General features: G+C 43.9%; 1 protein-coding gene across 1 annotated transcript in view; it reads left to right on the top strand.

Annotated features, from left to right (window-relative positions):
* The window catches only part of ZNHIT6 (zinc finger HIT-type containing 6), a 33701-nt gene that overhangs the window by 3174 nt on the left and 12153 nt on the right, over positions 1-18374 (top strand). Inside the window, exons 5-8 of the mRNA XM_054073787.1 lie at positions 594-697; positions 8934-9002; positions 9827-9907; positions 10538-10618. Coding sequence (XP_053929762.1) covers positions 594-697; positions 8934-9002; positions 9827-9907; positions 10538-10618 — 335 coding nt within the window. The remainder of the gene's footprint in view (positions 1-593; positions 698-8933; positions 9003-9826; positions 9908-10537; positions 10619-18374) is intronic.

The raw sequence follows: 18374 nt of genomic DNA, 5'->3' as shown, positions 1-18374 counted from the left end.
GTGCCTGATGACCCTTTCAGTGAAAAATGTTTTCCTACTGTTTCTATAAACTCTCCCAGCTCCAGGAAAGCATTAGTGAGGTCACGTAAATGTATGGCATTTCCTGAAAGTCCTGTCATGACAAACAGCAAAGAACAAGATCAAGAAGGAGAAAAACAAACCAAAATCCCCTAGATGATTAGAATTTACTCCAAAAATAACTTGGACTCGTTGATGTGTCACAGGGAGGCATCAGGGCTATGCTGTTTTCCAGTCTTGTGAAGATATCTTTAACTATACCCCTAAACTCAGTTAAGAGAACTGGTGTTGATGACAAACTAAACTCAGAAGATTCCAGCTTTCAGTCCTGCTTTGTGTGTATGTACTCATCACCATGATGTCCCAGAACCAGGTGATGAAGATGGTCAGATGTTACATAGGTCACAGGTTTTAGACTGTGTTACTGGGCACATTTGTGGGATTTTTATTTTATGTGGCTGTTGTTATTCCCCATAATTCCTGTCAGCATTGCTCTCTTATTATTTGAGTTTCAGCATTCTAGTAGATTATCCAGATTTACTAAGAAAAACACATTGTTTTTCTTTTTTTGCTAGATGTCTTCCTTGAGAAACAAGGCTCAAAGGTACGATATAGACCTGAGGATACTGCCCGCTGGATTTACAAAAAGAAGAGAAAATTCAACCACTTTCAATCGCGCGTGAGTTTCCAGTTGGTTACAGTCAGCAATATTTTGTTTTCACTGCACTCACAATGATGAGAATCGGAATTTGTACCAATACACTTGCTTCTGGAATCTGTTAGATACTTGGGTTTTGTACAAAAGTGATCTAGATTTAATATTTCGTTCTGTAGGTTTTCATTTTTTAGGCTTTTTGAGCTCAGTTTAACAGCTCCTGTAATTCATGCTTTATTTTGTAAAACACTGACATTGAGAACAGGAGGAAGAATCACTGCTGCTGCATTTTTCCATCTTATAATTGACGTTGAGTTTCACTGCTGGAAAAAGAAAATGCTTCTTTAAAGGTTTATGGTAGAGGGCTGATATAGAATGATTGCAAAAATCTCTCTGAGAAGGCTGAGGAGGTGCTTCCAAAACATTTCCCTCTGTTGCTCTGTTGGAGGATGTGGATGCTCTGTTGAAGGATGCAGATGCTCAGTTGAAGGATGCACAGCTTAGGAAGACAAGTGCAGACAGGCAGGTGGGAATTAAGGAAAAAGGCTGAGAGGTGTTTAAATGTTCTTCCCTTTCTCCACTCTGTGGGTTCTCTCTGGTATCCAGTTCATATTTTAAAGTATTTTCGTGTAAAAATTAAAACCAAAATTAGAAAGTATTTCATGATGCAGGAAACGGGTCTGGAGTTGAGCTTCTTAAGATCCTGGAGGAAATTTAAATCGATCAGTCCCTTCTGAGCCTCTCACAGCAATCATAGAATCATAGAATAGTTTGGGAAGGAAGGGACCTCAAAGCCCATCCAGTCCCACCCCTGCCATGGGCAGGGACACCTCCCACTGGCTCAGGGGCTCCTAAGCCCCATCCAATCTGGCCTGGAACCCCTCCAGGGATGGGGGAGCCACAACTTCCCTGAGCAACCTGGGACAGGGCCTCCCCACTCTCATAGTGAAGAAATTCTTCCTTCTGTGTAGTCTAAATCTGCCCCTCTCCAGTTTATCCCCATTGCCACTCATCCTGTCACTCCAAGCCTTTGTGAACACCCCCTCCCCAGCTTTCCTATAGCCCCTTCAGGTATGGGAAGCTGCTCTAAGGTCTCCTTGGAGCCTTCTCTTCTCCAGGCTGAACCACTCCAACTCTCTCAGCCTATTGTTGGATGGAAGGTGCTCCAGCCCTTGGATCATCTTTGTAGCCAGCTGCCCCTGCTGCATCCTCTGCTCTTGTCGGAGTGGGGGCAGCTTCCACTATGGGTGCATCTCCCCCCTCTCCAGTCAGGTTCCCCATCTCCATCGGAGCAGGCAGGGTGCGGTGCCACCGCCAGGCGTCACTCTCTGACAGAAGACAGGCCTGCCTGTCTCATTGCTGCTATTCTAGGGCAAAAGCATGTCTCTTTGGGTTGGCAGATGTCTTAATTTTTAGCAGAACGTTGGTGTGAAATAGATGTAGCAGTGGAACCTTTTAAAGTCTCGCTTTACCAGTTCTGCTAGAGAAATTCTGGGGTGGATCAATGAAAAGAAAGGAAATCTGGGGCATTTTCTCCTCCCTCTGCCCCAAATTTCTACATCCCTGAAGCTCTCCCGTCAAAAGCGAGCAGGGCATAGCCTCAAACCTTGCAGGCATTACTTGTGTGAGCAGCAGCTCACAGCAGCAGCTGACAGCCCTTGCACCAGCTTTCTGATCCTTGGCCACACACTGCTTTTTACAGCTATCTTATGCTAGTTTCATGCTGTTGAGTGTCTCAGGCTTAGTGCTAAGTTTAAATTTCCTGGCAAATCCCTTCATTATTGTGAATAAAACAGTAGAAAGATGCTTAGGAGTGGTCTTAAAAAGCCAGACCAAGTGCAGAAGGCCCAGAGATGCTGGGAACAGTAGTTAAGGGAAGGGCAGAAGAACAGAAAAGACACAGTTACATGGAGGTTTGACGCTATGGGGAAAGTCCTGGGGCATTGGTGCAGTGTTTCCTCTCTTTTGCCGCCCCTGTTATTGACACAGCAATAGGCCATTTGAATTCAGTGACACCGATTGAAAGCTTGCGTTTGCTTTTGGTTTTGAGTGGGCATGTTTTGCTTACTCTCCTTACATGGGTTCCTGCAGGTTTGATTGAACCAGTGATTTTCAGCCATGTAACCACCCATCCCATGTGACTTCATAACACCCGTAATGTTTTGTTGAGTATTACATTCAAGTGAGGTAAATCACAGAATGGTTTGGTTTGGAAAGGACCTCAAAGCCCATCCAGTTCCACCCCCTGCCATGGGCAGGGACACCTCTCACTGGATCAGGGGCTCCAAGCCCCACCCAACCTGGCCTGGAACCCCTCCAGGGATGGGGCAGCCTCACTTGGGCTAATGCCTCTCCACTCTCACAGGAAAACATTCCTTCCTAAGATCTAACCTAAATCTACCTGATGGTGGCCAGGTTCTGATGCGTCTGCCCTTGTGTAGATCTGAACCCCTTCTCTTGCTGTTCATTAGTTGAGATTTGTAGAGGGGCTGCTGCAGAGGCTGGAGGTTGGAAGCTGGTCTGCCTATGTGCGTGGAAAGAACAGTCTTCTCCAATGTCCTTTTCACACTGTCCATGTGAGGAAAGCTGTTGGGATGTACAAGGCAGGAACGAGAGTAATCCAAAACTAGGAAGTACAACATGGAACTTGTGTCATCTCCTGCCAGGTCTGGAGGACAGATCAGTAGCCAGTTGGATGTGTTAACCAGACTCTTGGGTTCCTGGTTTCCGTTAGTTTGTTTGCTAAGTTCGGCATGGTGAAAGCATATGCGCTGATGCTGGGCAGCACATGGATCAGACTGACTCGGGATATTGAGTATCTAGCTAATGAGGGTCGTTAGAAAGTAAAGTCTGAGTCCAGTTTGGGATCTCATGGGACATCTGAGATGGTTTAGGTTGCCTTATTAGCAAATTATTTGTAATATGTTGTTTCTTATTACTTTCTTTTCCAATAGAAGCAATAGTTCCCCTCTGGATGTGTGCTGCCATGGAGCTGAGGTGTCCTGCTGGGATAGGGAGCCTTTGAGAAACGAGCAGTGAATGTGACCAGGTTGGGATGAGGGCAGGGTCAGCAGCTGGGGGGCTTAGGCCAGCCGGGGAAATGGGAAGGGAGAGCTTGCAGCCCCGTAGCTCCTCATTACCTGGCAGAGATGATGCCAGTGGTGAGATGCCGAAATGGGCAGTGCATCTCCCTCAGCTTTGCAGCCTGTGCTGCTCTGCTCTGTACACAGCACCTCCCTGACAAACCCCTCCTTGCCTCTCCCCGCCACCGAGAGGGGCCAGAGGGCTGCGAGTCTCCTCCCTGGTGGAAAGCACTCCTGCAGCGCTAGAGCGTTCTGTCAGATGGTGTATGGAGGACAAGAAGGGATTTCATTATCGCTCTTCTTTGATTTAGTTCTGAGAACAGAATATAGTGTGGATATTTGGGATTAGCATCAGTTAAGAGATCATTAGTGTTACAGAAGTGACTTTGAAAGCCTGAAAATGTCAACTCTAATCCTTAGTTAGATAGGGATAATTAAAATTGATCGAAGCGTTGCTGCTCTTAAAGATTTACCAAGAGTTATCTGAGCTGGGTTTGGGGCTGATATTGCACTGTTGGAGCTGTTACACTTGAATTTAGTTACTTAAGTACAAAGCTTTTCTTGCTTTCTGGGACCTGCCAAAGTCACTTCCTAGGCAAGGGAATGCTACTCTGGAGTGATCAGAGAGCAGAATGTTCCTGTATTTCATTAATTCAGTAGCTGTTCAGAACATCCTCACGTGAAGATGAGTACTGAGTTCTGTAATGGGGATGATTTTTTTATCTTAGCAACCGAAATGTTTCATTCTCATAGCAAATCTGATATTAATTGTGCTTATTTGCGGAAGTTAAGGACAACAGTAGTTTCGTTCCGTAAAGATCATTACAGCCTGAGTTACTTGGCCTTCACTCAGCTTTTTGATGTACACTGGGCTCTCAGTTCAAGCCCAACACGTTTGATTATTGCAACACATCTGGTTAGTAACATCTCCTGCTGCTGGGAGCCTTTTTGTAGGACACACGTGTTAAAAAGGAAGTTCACTTCAGTCCCCTCATTGATTGCCTTGCTGTTTACTGTCACTAGGAAACATAGGAACGTGCAGGAGAAATATTTCAGTTTTCCTGTTTATCCATTAAACCCAGGAATTAGCTTGATGAAGTTTAAAGAAAATGAAGACATCCTTTTGTGTGTGTGCTGCTGTTAGAAGTGTGACAAAGTCAATTTGGCATTGGAAACACAGAGTCTGGAGGGACAGGTGGGGTGAAATCATCAAGCGGGATGAAATCATCACACCTCTGCATGTTCTTTTCTTTTAAATCTTTACATTTTTTAATCCACCAGAGAATCTATCACTTATTTGGGCTGAATCTTCATTATTTGAGAAAGTTAAGGAAGGCATATGTCGATCCTGAACATGTCCTGTATTTCAATTCAACATCAACGTGTTAGGTGAGAGTAGCGGGCTTTGTCAAATTGAAGGATAACTGGTCCTTCATTAAATATTTTTATGTCCTTTTCATCTCTCTTATCAATTCTAAATAACATAGACAGGAAATACAATGCATTTGTGCTTTGGTGTAAGATGTCCTTTATGTTATTTTTAAAACATGTTAAGAATGTTGGTTGCTAAATAGAAACAAAGTCATCAGTGAATCACTGTCTTTGGCAGGCTGGCAGTGAAGTACTTCGGCAGAGGTGTAGATGATGATGGGCTGAGAGAGTTGGGGTTGTTCAGCCTGGAGAAGAGAAGGCTCTGGGGAAACCTTAGAGCAGCTTCCAGTGCTGAGGGGGGCTCCAGGAAAGCTGGGCTTTTTACAAGGGAATGGAGTGATAGGATTGGAAGCAGGAAGATTTAGATTGGACATTAGGAAGAAATTCTTCGCCAGGAGGGCAGTGAGGCCCTGGCCCAGGTTGCCCTGCTCATGGCAGGGGGCTGGAACTGGATGGAATTTAAGGTCCCTTCCAACCCAAACCATTCCATGATTCCATGATGTGATGTATTTGGAATAGTTTATCAATATATATTTTATTTTACATATATATGCACATACATTTGAAAATTCTACTGGAGCCTAGGGCAAAATTGACTGTTCGAGCAGTCAATTCAGGCAAGAAAGTTCAACTTTATGAGATACATTTTAAGAAATACATAAATATTGGACACTTCAAAAATCTGTCGAGGTGTTTTAACTGATGTGTTTGAGTCCCAGAACCTTTGTCAATCTTTCCCTTAATTCCCAGAAGCTGCACTCCCTGTACCTGCAGTACTTGGAGCATCTTCCTCGCTACTGCATTGACTATAGGAAGCAATGAGAATTGTTGCACTAGGGCAGGTTCAGTTTGGACATCAGGAGAAATTTCTTCCCCAAAAGGGTTCTCAAGCACTGGAACGGCTGCCCACGGAGGTGGTGGAGTCCCCTTCCCTGGAGGCGTTTGAAAGATGGTTAGATGAGTTGCTCAGGGATCTGGTTTACCGGTGGATAGGTAACGGTTGGGCTTGACGATCTCAGAGTTCCTTTCCAACCAAACGATTCTTTGATTCTGAGCGAGCCGGAGTTAACAACCACTTTGTATACACTGCTGCTGTCTTTGTGACAGCAGGAATAAAAGTCTGTCTTGTTACTGTGAACAATGTAAAAATAATTTCCATGTAGTTCTGTGAAAACTACGGTTGGTTCTAGAAAATCTTTTTTTGTGAGTTTAGGAGAAACGAAAGGGAGACTGTGACTCCGCTTTAGAAGAACAGTAATTGCAAAACAGCCTGCGCAGTTCTGAACATAATTTGTAGTCACATCTCACGCATGGGAAGAGGTGCTTGGCTCCTCTTCTTCCCTCTGATCAGATTCCATGCTTCTGAAGTAGCCAAAATAGGATGTGAAGCCAAGCAATGCAGGGATGGGCTATAATGCTGCTTTTACTGACATCTGCCTCATCCAGATCTCTGCCAGTCGGTAGTTTTATAGTCAGTGCCTTGGTATTCGAGAAGACCGTGGAGTGGCGTTCCATGGCAGCCAAGTGGCATGGAACACTTCACACAGGGAGCTGTTACTCAGCTGTGAATGACTTATTCAATTAAGCATTTTCATTTAGAAAATGAGCGTAGTCCATGTCAGTCGTGTTTGAAGGAAATGCTACCCCAGTGAGCCATAATGGAAAATGAAGTCAGGGAGATGTGGAGCCAGGATATCTCATTTTAATCAGAACTTGTTGTGAAGCAGCTTTGATAGCATCTACAGTTGACATGGAGTTCTCTGGCTGGGCAGAGATCAGCGATGGCAAGGGGTGCTTCCCTGTAATAAAAGGCATTCAGCAGGTTGTTTTTCATGACTTTGCTGTACAGTGAAGAGTATGAGGGTATTGAATTTTAAGCTTCTTTTTTCCTTCCCTTCTTCTGCCCTGTTCTTAATCTGTTTTGCCTCTTTCTGCTTGCTTTTTACTCTCAGGCAAGAGTACTTTGAAGAGAGATGAAGTCATGAACTGCAGGGTTGGTATTAGCATGCTGCGAAAAGTAATCAGCATTTCTGTTTTAGCCAAAGTGAGACTTTTTGACATGGAATGATCTGTTTAACTTCAGTGCTCAGAATCCCTGATTCATATCTCTCTCTGCACTGTTCCACAGACTAGACTGTGCCTGGAAGGGGAAGGAAGGGCAAAAGTCTGAAAAGAGCCCTCTTAAGCTGATTATTCAGCTGCAGGGATGAGCTGAGTCTGCCTCAGTGAGCCGGCAGGGAACTGATCTGGCGTGTGAAATCAGAATGTGCTGTGTGACAGCCATTTCTGCAGACACATAAAGAATGTTCCTAACAGCAGGTAACAGATAGCTCAAAGTGCTTCTGGAATGTTTCTTTTTCAAGTGCCAGAGTTAGACACAGCCGTCAAGGCCACATCCATGCTTCTGTGAGCTGTGTCGTAGTTTGTCTGTTCCCACTTGGGAGAAGAATTTCTTCCTAATGTCTAATCTAAATATTCCCCCTTCTAATTTAAAGCCATTCCCCCTCATCCTATCACCACAGACCCTTGTAAAAAGTCCCTCCACAGATTTCCTGGAGTCTCTTTCAGGTACAATTCTACTGAGTCGTATGCTGTACTGGGGACCTTGGCTTTCAGTACTTCTTTTTGTTCTAATTTTTATCTCCTTGGAGCTAGGGTTCTTGCTTGCTTGTTTTTCTGTAAACACTAACACTTAGGGTTTTACTCACAGCACAGGAAGTATAGTTCAGCTATAGAGCTCATTTTTCACCTAAAAATAACTAGGTAAGGGACTGATTATTTATTTGATAAAAGCCCTTCTTTATGAAGTGCTTGCATTTAAAAATTGTTAGCGTAGTTCATGCAATCATAGAATAGTTTGGTTTGGAAGAGACCTTAAAGCCCGTCCAGTTCCACCCCGTCCCATGGGCAGGGACACCTCCCACTGGATCAGGGGCTCCGATCCCCATCCAACCTGGCCTGGAACCCCTCCAGGAATGGGGCAGCCCCCACTGCTCTGGGCAACCTGGGCCAGGGCCTCCCCACTCTTGATGAGCAAAAGCAGACAAAGGGGGCTGGGAGCACAGCAAAACATTTCTTCCTCATATCCCATCTCAATCTCCCCTCTTCCAGCTTAAAATCATTCCCCTTGTCCTGTCCCCGTACTCCCTGATTAACAGCCCCTCCCCAGCCTTCCTGTAGGACCCCGCTAAGTAGTGAACTTAACTAATTCATTAAAGTCAATTGAGCTTAGCACCCAAGTTTGCTGTCCTGTTGTTGGATGCGAGTATCTTGTCTCTGCAGCCAGCTCAAACCTGCTAGATAATGTTTCATCTGCCTGATAAACGAAACAACATGTTGGAACAACACTGTGCTTACTTTGGTTGTTGTGTCAGAATTTTTGCATAGCTGATGGTGATTCTTCTGGGTATAATGGTTCATGGATCTTCAGCAGGGTTTAAAGAAGTGGAAGGGAATGCATTAGATATTCGTATGCTTCACATAAACGTCTGGCCTCTGGTTTCTAAATGGTCCTCTCCTTCCTCTTCCCAACTTTTGCTATTTGTCATGAGTGTAAAACCCTAAACCAGAGCAAAGTGCATCTCAGCTTCTCCATATGCCCGTTTTAGTGTTTGAAAACGCTGTTCAAAATATTGACTATATATTTTCTACTGCACTCTTGCCTAAAGCTACCAAGATTTATGGTTAGAAAACAACGCAGTGCTTACCAGCTAACATTAAAAATATACCTTTCTTTTTCTTTTCAGGGAGGACAAGTTCTACTGGCATTTGAAGCTCGTGTTTCCTCATAGTCACGCCGAATACACTTCAAAACGGTACAGAGTTTGAAAAACAGGGTTTTATAAAGTTTACGTTAGTCTGCTGAAGTAGAACTGCAAAATGTTTTGATCAGTTCTTACTTATTTCTGTTATACAAGGTAAACGCGAATGTTATTTTTAGTCTTAATTAAAACGGTATTTAAATGGAACAAAATGCTTAAAGTTGTGTAGTCCTTTCCCCTTTGAAAGCTTGAAGTTCCGTAGCCTTTTTGAAAGCTAACAGGCTTTTCAAATCAGGCAAAATGTGCTTGCTAGTCCTTTTTTCTGTGTGAACAGAGCACTTTGTATATTCTCATAGCAATATCCCATACACCTAATGTATTCTGTTCTCGTGGAGCAGACGTTCAACCAGATTTGCCATTCCTCCTCGCCTGCGCACTGGAGGTGACCTTCCTATAGGCTGAAACACTTGCATTGTTCGCTTGCAGGAAAACCCACAAGCGCGTTTTGCAATGGCCGAAAAATAAGCTTTTGTTGACACATCCTTCTCCCTTTTTCCTAGCCTGAAGGGGGATGAGGAGTATGCCCTTGGCTGCTTCCAGGGCTGTAGGAACACCGTGTTCCACCTTCGGGGTTAGAAACCAGAGATACGCATCTGTTTACTCCACGTAGATGCCAGTGAAGTCCCAGTGTTGAAACTGAGATAAAGCTGTGAATTATCTGTGCTGTATCCATACGCATTTATGAGCCTCCTGTAAAGTGCTCGGTTGTGCCACTGTAGCGTGCGAACATACAGCTGCTTCCAAATGACTCAGGTGAGAGATTTCTGTGTACATGATGAACTGTGCCTTACGTATTTGATTTTTATCTTTGGTGAAAGGGTGCCTGACGATAGAACTCTCACTGATATCCTTAAGCCGTACATCGATCCAGTGGAGTCAGATCCTGTGGTTTGTCAAAGGTATGTATGAAATAACTTTTCTAACCTGCTTTATCTAATGCACTAATAAAAGAAGGGAACAGTTCTGAATAGATGGCTTCAACCAACCATGCTGTCAGCATGCAGAGCTGAGTTCCCTGCCTGCAGTACATAAAATCATGGAATGGTTTGTGTTGGAAGGGCCCTCAAAGCCTATCCCGTTCCACCCCCTGCCATGGGCAGGGACACCTCCCACTGGATCAGGGGCTCCAAGCCCCATCCAACCTGGCCTGGAACCCCTCCAGGGATGGGGCATAGTAATATTCAGCAATGAACTAACCCTGGAGGACAGCCACCACGTTTAAACCAGGAACAGATTAAGACTGTGGCATAAAAATGAAACAAAGCAACTGTAATCCTAAAAAATGTAACAATAATTAACCTCAGCAGGCATGACAGTGAAGCTTTTCTTTAGAGTAATTAGAAAAGCATACTAGTAATTATAGCCCTTGTTTATCGGAAACGCTTGGTATGTGGCAAATTGTTGTCTTCATGAAGAAATACATAATTCTGGCTGTTGAGGTGCAAAGGATGTCCATATTGTATGGACAATAAGAAAAGTCATTGTACGGCACTGTTCCTTCATCTCTGTTGCATTTTCTTTTTCTTCAGGTTAAAGATTTATGCAGCGGCTCCTCAGTCAGACATACAGATCTTAATGAAAATAGAAAACAGGAGGCAAAACTCTGTCAGGTGAGGTGGTTCTTCTTCACTTTGTGTGCTTATCAATTAAAAATAGCAAAAAGAAATAACATGATTCTCAGTCTATAGCATTACGAATGGAGATTGCGTAATCTCATGAATTAAAATGCAGCGAGTAATTCCCAGTCATTTTAAAAATGATTCGACAAAAATGGTATTTCTTTGTCTTTTAATGTGTCAACACTGAAATTTCTGTGTCATTAACTGAGTGGTAGATCCAGGTGACTTGGACGATTTATGAAGTGAGGGCACTCACAGCTACGTTGGAATAGTGAGTGTCCCCATACCTGAACTCCTTCAGCTCAGTCCAGTCCTGCAGCAAAGACAGGTTGATGTTAAAATGTTGACTTATTGTATTGACCAGCAGAAACGTAGACATCCATTCCCTTCTGCAAATTCCTCTGTGGATACGTTAACCTCCCCAATGGAGTTGAAATGGTAATTGAGGAGAGCTGTCTTTTGAAATCACTACATAAAACTTAGCCTACTTAGCAGCTTCCTGTCACTGCATTTGAAGTAATGCATCTTTCTCAGATTTACTGCTCACCACTTCATGGTACCATATTTCTGGGTGTGGGCTTTGAAGTCTTCAGAATTACATGTGCAGAATTGTTGTCTTTGTTTCCAGAATAGACGATAATCTTGAAATTCCAAATTAAAGAAATTGTTTTTCTTGGTATAAATACCATTTTGAATGCTCACGTCATTGTCATTGTTACTGCAAAGGATATGAAGCAGCTTCATAGAATCATAAAATGGATTCAATTGGGAAAGACCTTTAAGATCATTGGGTCTGACCATTGATCCAGCTCTGCTAAGTCTACCACTAGACCACATCTCCAAGTACAACATCTACTTGTCTTTTAAACACCTCTAGGGGTGGTGACTCCACCACCTCCCTGGGCCCCTTCCAATGTTTGACAGCCCTTTCAGTAAAGAAATTACTCCTAAAATCCAACCTAATCCTTGCTTGGTGCATCTTGAGGCCATTTCCACTTGTCCTGTCACTGGCTACAAGGGAGAGGAGACCAACCCCGACCTCACTACAACCTCCTCTCAGGTGGCTGTAGATAGCGATAAGATCGTATCAGAGCTTGTTGTGGTTGACCAGTGATTCCCTGTTAGGGTTCTTCAAGTACATTCTCTTCTTCAAACGTAACAACTGTAAAAAACACGCTGTAAGTAATACTTTTGGGGGGGGGGAAGTTACATTGAAAAACTTCAGTGATAACTGAACTTTCTGTTTGTGCTTTATTTTTTTCCTAGTAAGTACTGTTCAAAAATACGGAACATACTTCAAAATTAAAGCCCTGAACTCTTGATGGTTTTCATTTGTTTTCCTCTCTTTGCAATCATTTTTTGGAATCTGGTTGGAACATTTGCCATCAGAGTTGTCAGTTAGAAACCAGGTAGTTTTAAGTGACGTGTCTTTACTGATTTCCATTTACTTCCAGAATAGCCACATTCTGGATGTTTATGGAGAAACTTTAGGAAAACTGGTATTGTGAGCTACCCTGGAAAGCTCGTGGTGGAAGCACAGGGCAGGTGAAGTTTGCTCAGTTCGCTTTCTGTCTTTCTGCCATATCTTCCAGTGTTCGTTCAGCGCAGGCACTTCAGTCATGCAGCCTGGATGCACTGCTGCACCCGCATGAAGAAGCCCTTCTAGGGCTTAACTCTGGGAAACAAGAACAGAAACCATGTCCCACTTATCAAATGTTTTTAACAGACTCTTCTGTTCATCTTGTAATGGTGGGACTCATGAGCAGCCTGTCCCTTCCTCAAGTAATTAACCCAAGTTAATGCAGTAAAACCCGAAAATACGTTCAGTAGCCTTTAGTTTGTGACTGGAAAGGAATATTCAGGCAATTATGTTAGATATTTATTTATATTTTTTTCATTCATACACTTGTGTTTTAGTGCTCGGCTTTTCATCTTGCTTTTTTTACATCGGAAGAAGAAATTGCTTTTGTAGCAGCAGGTGAAGTTCACCTTTTCATCTTCTGAAGTAGGGTATGTGAGTTGCATACAAAGCTCGGGAAAGAAACCAGTCTAATGTTGCAATGGAACATCTCTTGTGCTCACCAGTTTCTTTTGGTACTTAAGCATTTTCCTCTTCTGAGACCTGCATAACGTTTCCTCAGCTCACAGACTTGTTGAGAGAGAATCCTTTATCATGAAGCTTTTTAGGACTATGTCAGGAGTTGGGCTACACGTAAATATCCTGAATTTTGAGCCTTATCTGTGCTCCCAGAATCAGTTTTGTTACTTTATATTAAAACCACAGTAATTAGTATTTATCCCACTTAGTGAATGTGAAGTTTAAAAAGAACTGTAGAAAGTTAAAATAGAAAAGTGGTTTGACTCGAAGAATGCAACTCCTCGCTTGGAAGTTGTGTGAATCTTTTCATGCCAGTTGGTGGAGCGGGCCCAGCGGTGGCAGTGCAGGCGGGTCGAGGAAGCGGCATATTGAAAGAAAACTCCACTTCTGAAAGGAAAGAACAAAGTTTGTTTGACATGATGGGACTGCTGTGTCAGCAGAAAAGCATCTTCTGTTGACGTAAGCTGTGTCTCTGCCAGCAGGCACTCTGAGCGCATTACGCCAGCGTAGTTGTCGTGACAAAGGCTCTGTGAGGGAATTGAAAATCTTGCTGTATTTGCCTCGCAGAAGAGAAGGCTCCGGGGAGACCTTAGAGCAGCTTCCAGTGCTGAAAGGGATTCCAGGAAAGCTGGGGAGGGGCTCTGGATCAGGGAGTGCAGGGATAGGATGAGGGGGAATTGTTTTCAGCTGAAGCAGGGAAGATGGAGTTGAGATCTTAGGAAGAAATGTTCTACTGTGAGGGTGGGGAGGCCCTGGCCCAGGTTGCCCAGAGCAGTGGTGGCTGCCCCATCCCTGGAGGGGTTCCAGGCCAGGTTGGGTGGGACTTGTAGCGCCTGATCCAGTGGGAGGTGTCCCTTCCCATGGCAGGGAGTGGAACATGAATGATCTTTAAGTTCCCTTCCAACCAGAACCATTCTATGATTCTATAAGTAAAGATTATTTATTTTGATTTGTTCTCCATTTGGCTCCCTGCCAGGTAAATTAATTTGAAGTTTATGGCTCTCATTCCATAAATCAATACCTGGAACTGCAATGGAAGCACTTGCAACTCTAAACAGGATCAGCTGGCTGCTTCGTGGTGTTCGGTGTGGTCTAAGAGCTGAGTGCAGATGGAGCACTCTCACGTGTCTCTATCCACGTTTCTTTAACGGGGAGCCGTTAGCTGCTGGTTTGCTTAGCCTTGAGCCCCACTCTTAGCTCAGAGTCATTCCCCATCCTGTGCCACCTCATTCTGTGGGACTTCAGGCTGTTCCTGCATGGCAAAATCCTCTTCTGTCACTTTGCACAGACTGGAGGAGAAGGATTGGTGCAGTCTGCGAATGCGTATGAGTCTACATCAATGTTGTGTTATCCAAAACTTCCCCTTTGCCCACCAGAAACATTCCTTCTCCACCAGCCCTAGATAATAGAAAGGCTGTAAATACACATTGTTGAATCTGCTGTTGGTTTTAGGCTTAGCAGAAGCTTTTGAAAAACATACTTTTCATACTTATAATTACGTATTATTGAGGAAGCACAATGGTGTTTCAGAGAACATCTAAGCAGGATTATTATGGGTTTTAAAATGTTAGTCTTCTAGTTTTCAGATGAGTATGTAGCAGAAGGGTTTTAGTATTTCCTGCAATTGTTTATGAAACAGGAGTTTGTGGTTTAGTTTGGGCTGTTTTCTGTGTTTCACAGCAAATAGGCTTCTTAGTTTGAAGGTCCTTTGCAGAATGCTTTAAATTTTTTGGTTTTCCTTGTATTCTTTCTCCAGAAATACAGATTAGCCATGTAGTACAGATTGCTGCTTCCTCACAGGAGTTCTGCAGAACTTCAGACGGCAGCTGGGTAAATCCCCTGGTGTGCAGATATCGTGGGTAGCTGCCAAACGACACAGTGCTTGCTTCTTCCTGCTGGGTGCCTTTTGTCATCAGTGGTGACAGTTCTTAGAGAACTTTGTGATAAGCTCTTCTTTCTGTCTTCTCTAAAACCAGATTGCAAGATTGATAGCATCTTAGAATGGTTTGGGTTGTAGGGACCTTAAAGATCACCCAGTCCCACTCCCTGCCATGGGCAGGGACACCTCCCACGGGATCAGGGGCTCCAAGCCCCATCCAACCTGGCCTGGAACCCCTCCAGGGATGGGGCAGCCACCACTGCTCTGGGCACCCTGGGCCAGGGCCTCACCACTCTCATCGTGAAGAATTTCTTCCTAATGTGTAATTGAAATCTTCCCCTTCCAATTTAAAGCCATTTCCTATGCTCCTGTCACTCCAGGCCCTTGGAAAAAGCCCTTCCCCAGCTTTCCTGTACCCCCTTCAGGTACTTGAAGACCACTATAAGGTCTCCCCAGAGCCTTCTCTTCTCCAGGCTGAACAACCCCAACTCTCTCAGCCTGTCCTCACAGCAGAGGTTCTCCAGCTCTGGGAAGAGCATATTTCAGTACTGAAAGGGGACTTGAAAGAAAGATAGGGAAAAACTTTTTAGCGGGGCCTGTTGTGATAGGACAAAGCAGTGGTTTTAAACTAGAAGAAGGGAGATTTAGACTGGATATAAGGGAGACATATTTTTATGATGCAGGTGTTAAGACACTAGCCCAGGTTGTCCAGAGAGGTGATGGATGCCTTCTCCTTGTGAATGTTCAAGGTCAGGATGGACAGGGCTCTGAGTTGAAGATGTCCCTGCTTCTGCAGAGGGGTTGGACTGGATGGGCTTCAAAGATCCTTTCCAACCCAACGCGTTCCATGATTCTTGATTCTCTTCTCGTTAACTGCAGTTTATAAGGAATCTTATGAAGGAGAGTTTGAAAAAACAAGTGTTACACAACTCTCTTCTTCCTTTAAAACCTTGGTTTGGAAAAAATCCACCTTTGAAAGAGTTAGAATAGTTTTCCGTTTGGTGGTACTCGCCTCTATCACCTGTTATGCAATATTGAGGTCGTGGTTGGTGTCCGTTCTCTCCTTGGCTGTAACTATTCCAAGAAAGGTTTAACTGCTGCCTCTTGGATGATTTTTACAGTCTGCGTTCTTTTATAAAGTAGTCTTTTTCTTTCTTCGGGATAAATTAGTGTCCTGACTGTCTTCAGTCCTTTATTTGGGATGCCTTCAAAGTGACTTCATATGGTAAGAGTATTGCTTTTTCCACTAAGGAAAGATGCAACTGCCAAATTATACAATCTGCTTTGGGAAATACACCTTCTTCTTTCCTTAGAATTGCCTTATTAGGCTTTATGTGACAAAAAATCCCACCAAACCAACCCCCCAAGAAAAGAAGTCCTAAATTTAATCCAACAGACTCTTGATATTTGTTACAAATAAGTTATTGGTCAGAATGGTTGGGGTTTGGGGTTTTTTTTTGGTAACTACAGATATTTAATGAAAATTTTATTTACTTATCCTAATAGTATGCGATTGTCTATTTCTTCAAGAGAGATAACTGCCACGGAATCATAGAATGGTTTGGGTTGGAAGGGACCTTCAAGCCCATCCAGTCCCACCCCCTGCCATGGGCAGGGACACCTCCCACCGGATCAGGGGCTCCAAGCCCCATCCAACCTGGCCTGGAACCCCTCCAGGGATGGGGCAGCCCCCACTGCTATGGGCAGCCTCGGTCAGGGCCTCCCCACCCTCACAGCAAAACATTTCTTCCTAAGATCTCATCTAAACCTCTCCTGACAGAATATTTCGGTGTTTGGAAAATTCAGTCTGGTTGGCCTTAAAAGCTTTGCGAAGCCCACTGCTTTCAGTGGACCATCATCTTCAAGGAACTGGAGTGTTAAGCAATACCAGACTGTGTCCTATAGCTTTCCTGTCGTAAAACTGCCACACCATACAGGGGATGCGTATGGAATCAGCTATAAGCATTGTTTTTCACGTTGGTACTGATGCAGCTAATGCTTTACTTCCTCAGAAAGCTGAAAATCCCAAAAGCATTGTGACATTGGCCGGTGCACATGAGAATACTGGCATGTTTGCCACTTCATTCTTGTGGACCACAGGGAAGCAAATCTTCTAAATAAGTATCAGAGGTTCTTCTCTCTTAAATGCCATTGCTTTATGGTGGTGAATGCTTATTTTACTTTAACCGATCCAGCGCAGTTGCTTCCCAGAAGGCTGGATGATGTTAGTAATTTTGGAGGACTTCCCTGTCTCAAGATCAACTGGCAGAAATGAGAGTTATTTCCTTGGATGACTGCATTCTGCGCTCAAAGCGAATTTTCTTTTGTAGTCTATTGTTTCTAAATAACTAAGGGTTAGATCACATTAGTAGGTCAGAGGAGTCACAGTCATAGATGCAGGAAGACGAAGCAAGTTCTTGTCAGTGTGTACAATAACACTAACAGACTTCTAGAAAATCATCTTGGAATTCAGAGAGTCATAGAAATATAATGGAACCAAATAATTTTGAATATGTCTATATTGGATTGTTTATCTTCCTATCATTCATAAAATCGTACAATGTTTTGAGTTGGAAGGGACCTTTACTGCTTTAATGGCATCTGTTAGATATCTGTTTTGTCAGCGGGTTAAGATTATTGAAACCTGTTATATTTAAATACATTGGAGGTAGTGTCAAAGGTTGGATGGGGCTTGGAGCCCCCGATCCGGTGGGAGGTGTCCCTGCCCATGGCAGAGGGATGGAACTGGATGGGCTTTGAGGTCCCTTACAACCCAAACCATTCCCTGATTCTATGTAAAACCAACAGAGCTTGCGGTTTTTGCATGCTGCTTTTCAAATGTAATTCACTAGCTTAAAAAAAAAAATCACTGCTCTTAATGTTGTGCGTGGATCAGTTCTTTTTATCATCGTATTACCACCTCTTTTCAGAAATACTGCTTCATTTGCTGTCAGAGTTGAAAAGTGCAGGGTGGTTTATTTAAGATTCTCTAGGCTGTCTCAGGAAGCCGTTTCTCTTCACATTTGTGCACTACGTGGTGTATACATGAGACAGGAATTAAGGATACAAATCCCTGGCTGAACCGCTGGCCTTGGCATAAGTTGGAACAGACCCCAAGCTGGCTTTAAGCGATGCCAGCAGAAGATTGACAGTAGAATACATTCCTCCTCTCTCGCTCGCAGCAGCTGGCACAAAAGCAGCTCTGCCAGCTTTACAAAAGCAGAGAGCTGGCTTACAATAGTCATTCTTCACCGCACAACTGCAGTCAGGCCCGGGTGACTTTGTCTTGTTCAAGGGGAAATAGAACTTGGGCTGCAGGCTGTTCCTTAAACACAGCGCTCCTGTGTGTTCATACTTGCTGCTGTTTTTTCCCAGAGTGTTGGGTTTTGTTTTGTGGGTTTTTTTTATTAAACCTTCAGCTATTCTTACAGAATACTTTGTCTCTTGTTGGTCATTTCAGGCTTTCTAGTTTTCCAGCCATTTCACCGTCATTTTTTACATGCTGCTTCTTTGTCTGAACATCAGTCTGCTGACAGAAGGGTTGGAGAGCAACAGATTGTGGAATCGTAGAGTGATTTGGTTTGGAAGGGACCTTTAAAGATCATCCAGTTCCAACCCCACTACCATGGGCAGGGACACCTGCCAATGCATCAGAATGCTTCAAGCCCCGTCCAACCTGGCCTGGAACTCCTCCAGGCCGTGGGGCAGCCACCACTGCTCTGGGCAACCTGGGCCAGGGCCTCCCCACTCATCCTGAAGAATTCCTTCCT

The sequence above is a fragment of the Cuculus canorus genome, chromosome 8, assembly GCF_017976375.1.
Source record: "Cuculus canorus isolate bCucCan1 chromosome 8, bCucCan1.pri, whole genome shotgun sequence".
NCBI classification, from domain to species: domain Eukaryota; kingdom Metazoa; phylum Chordata; class Aves; order Cuculiformes; family Cuculidae; genus Cuculus; species Cuculus canorus.
Note: the sequence above shows the minus strand (reverse complement) of the source record. Positions and strands in the feature narration are given on the sequence as shown.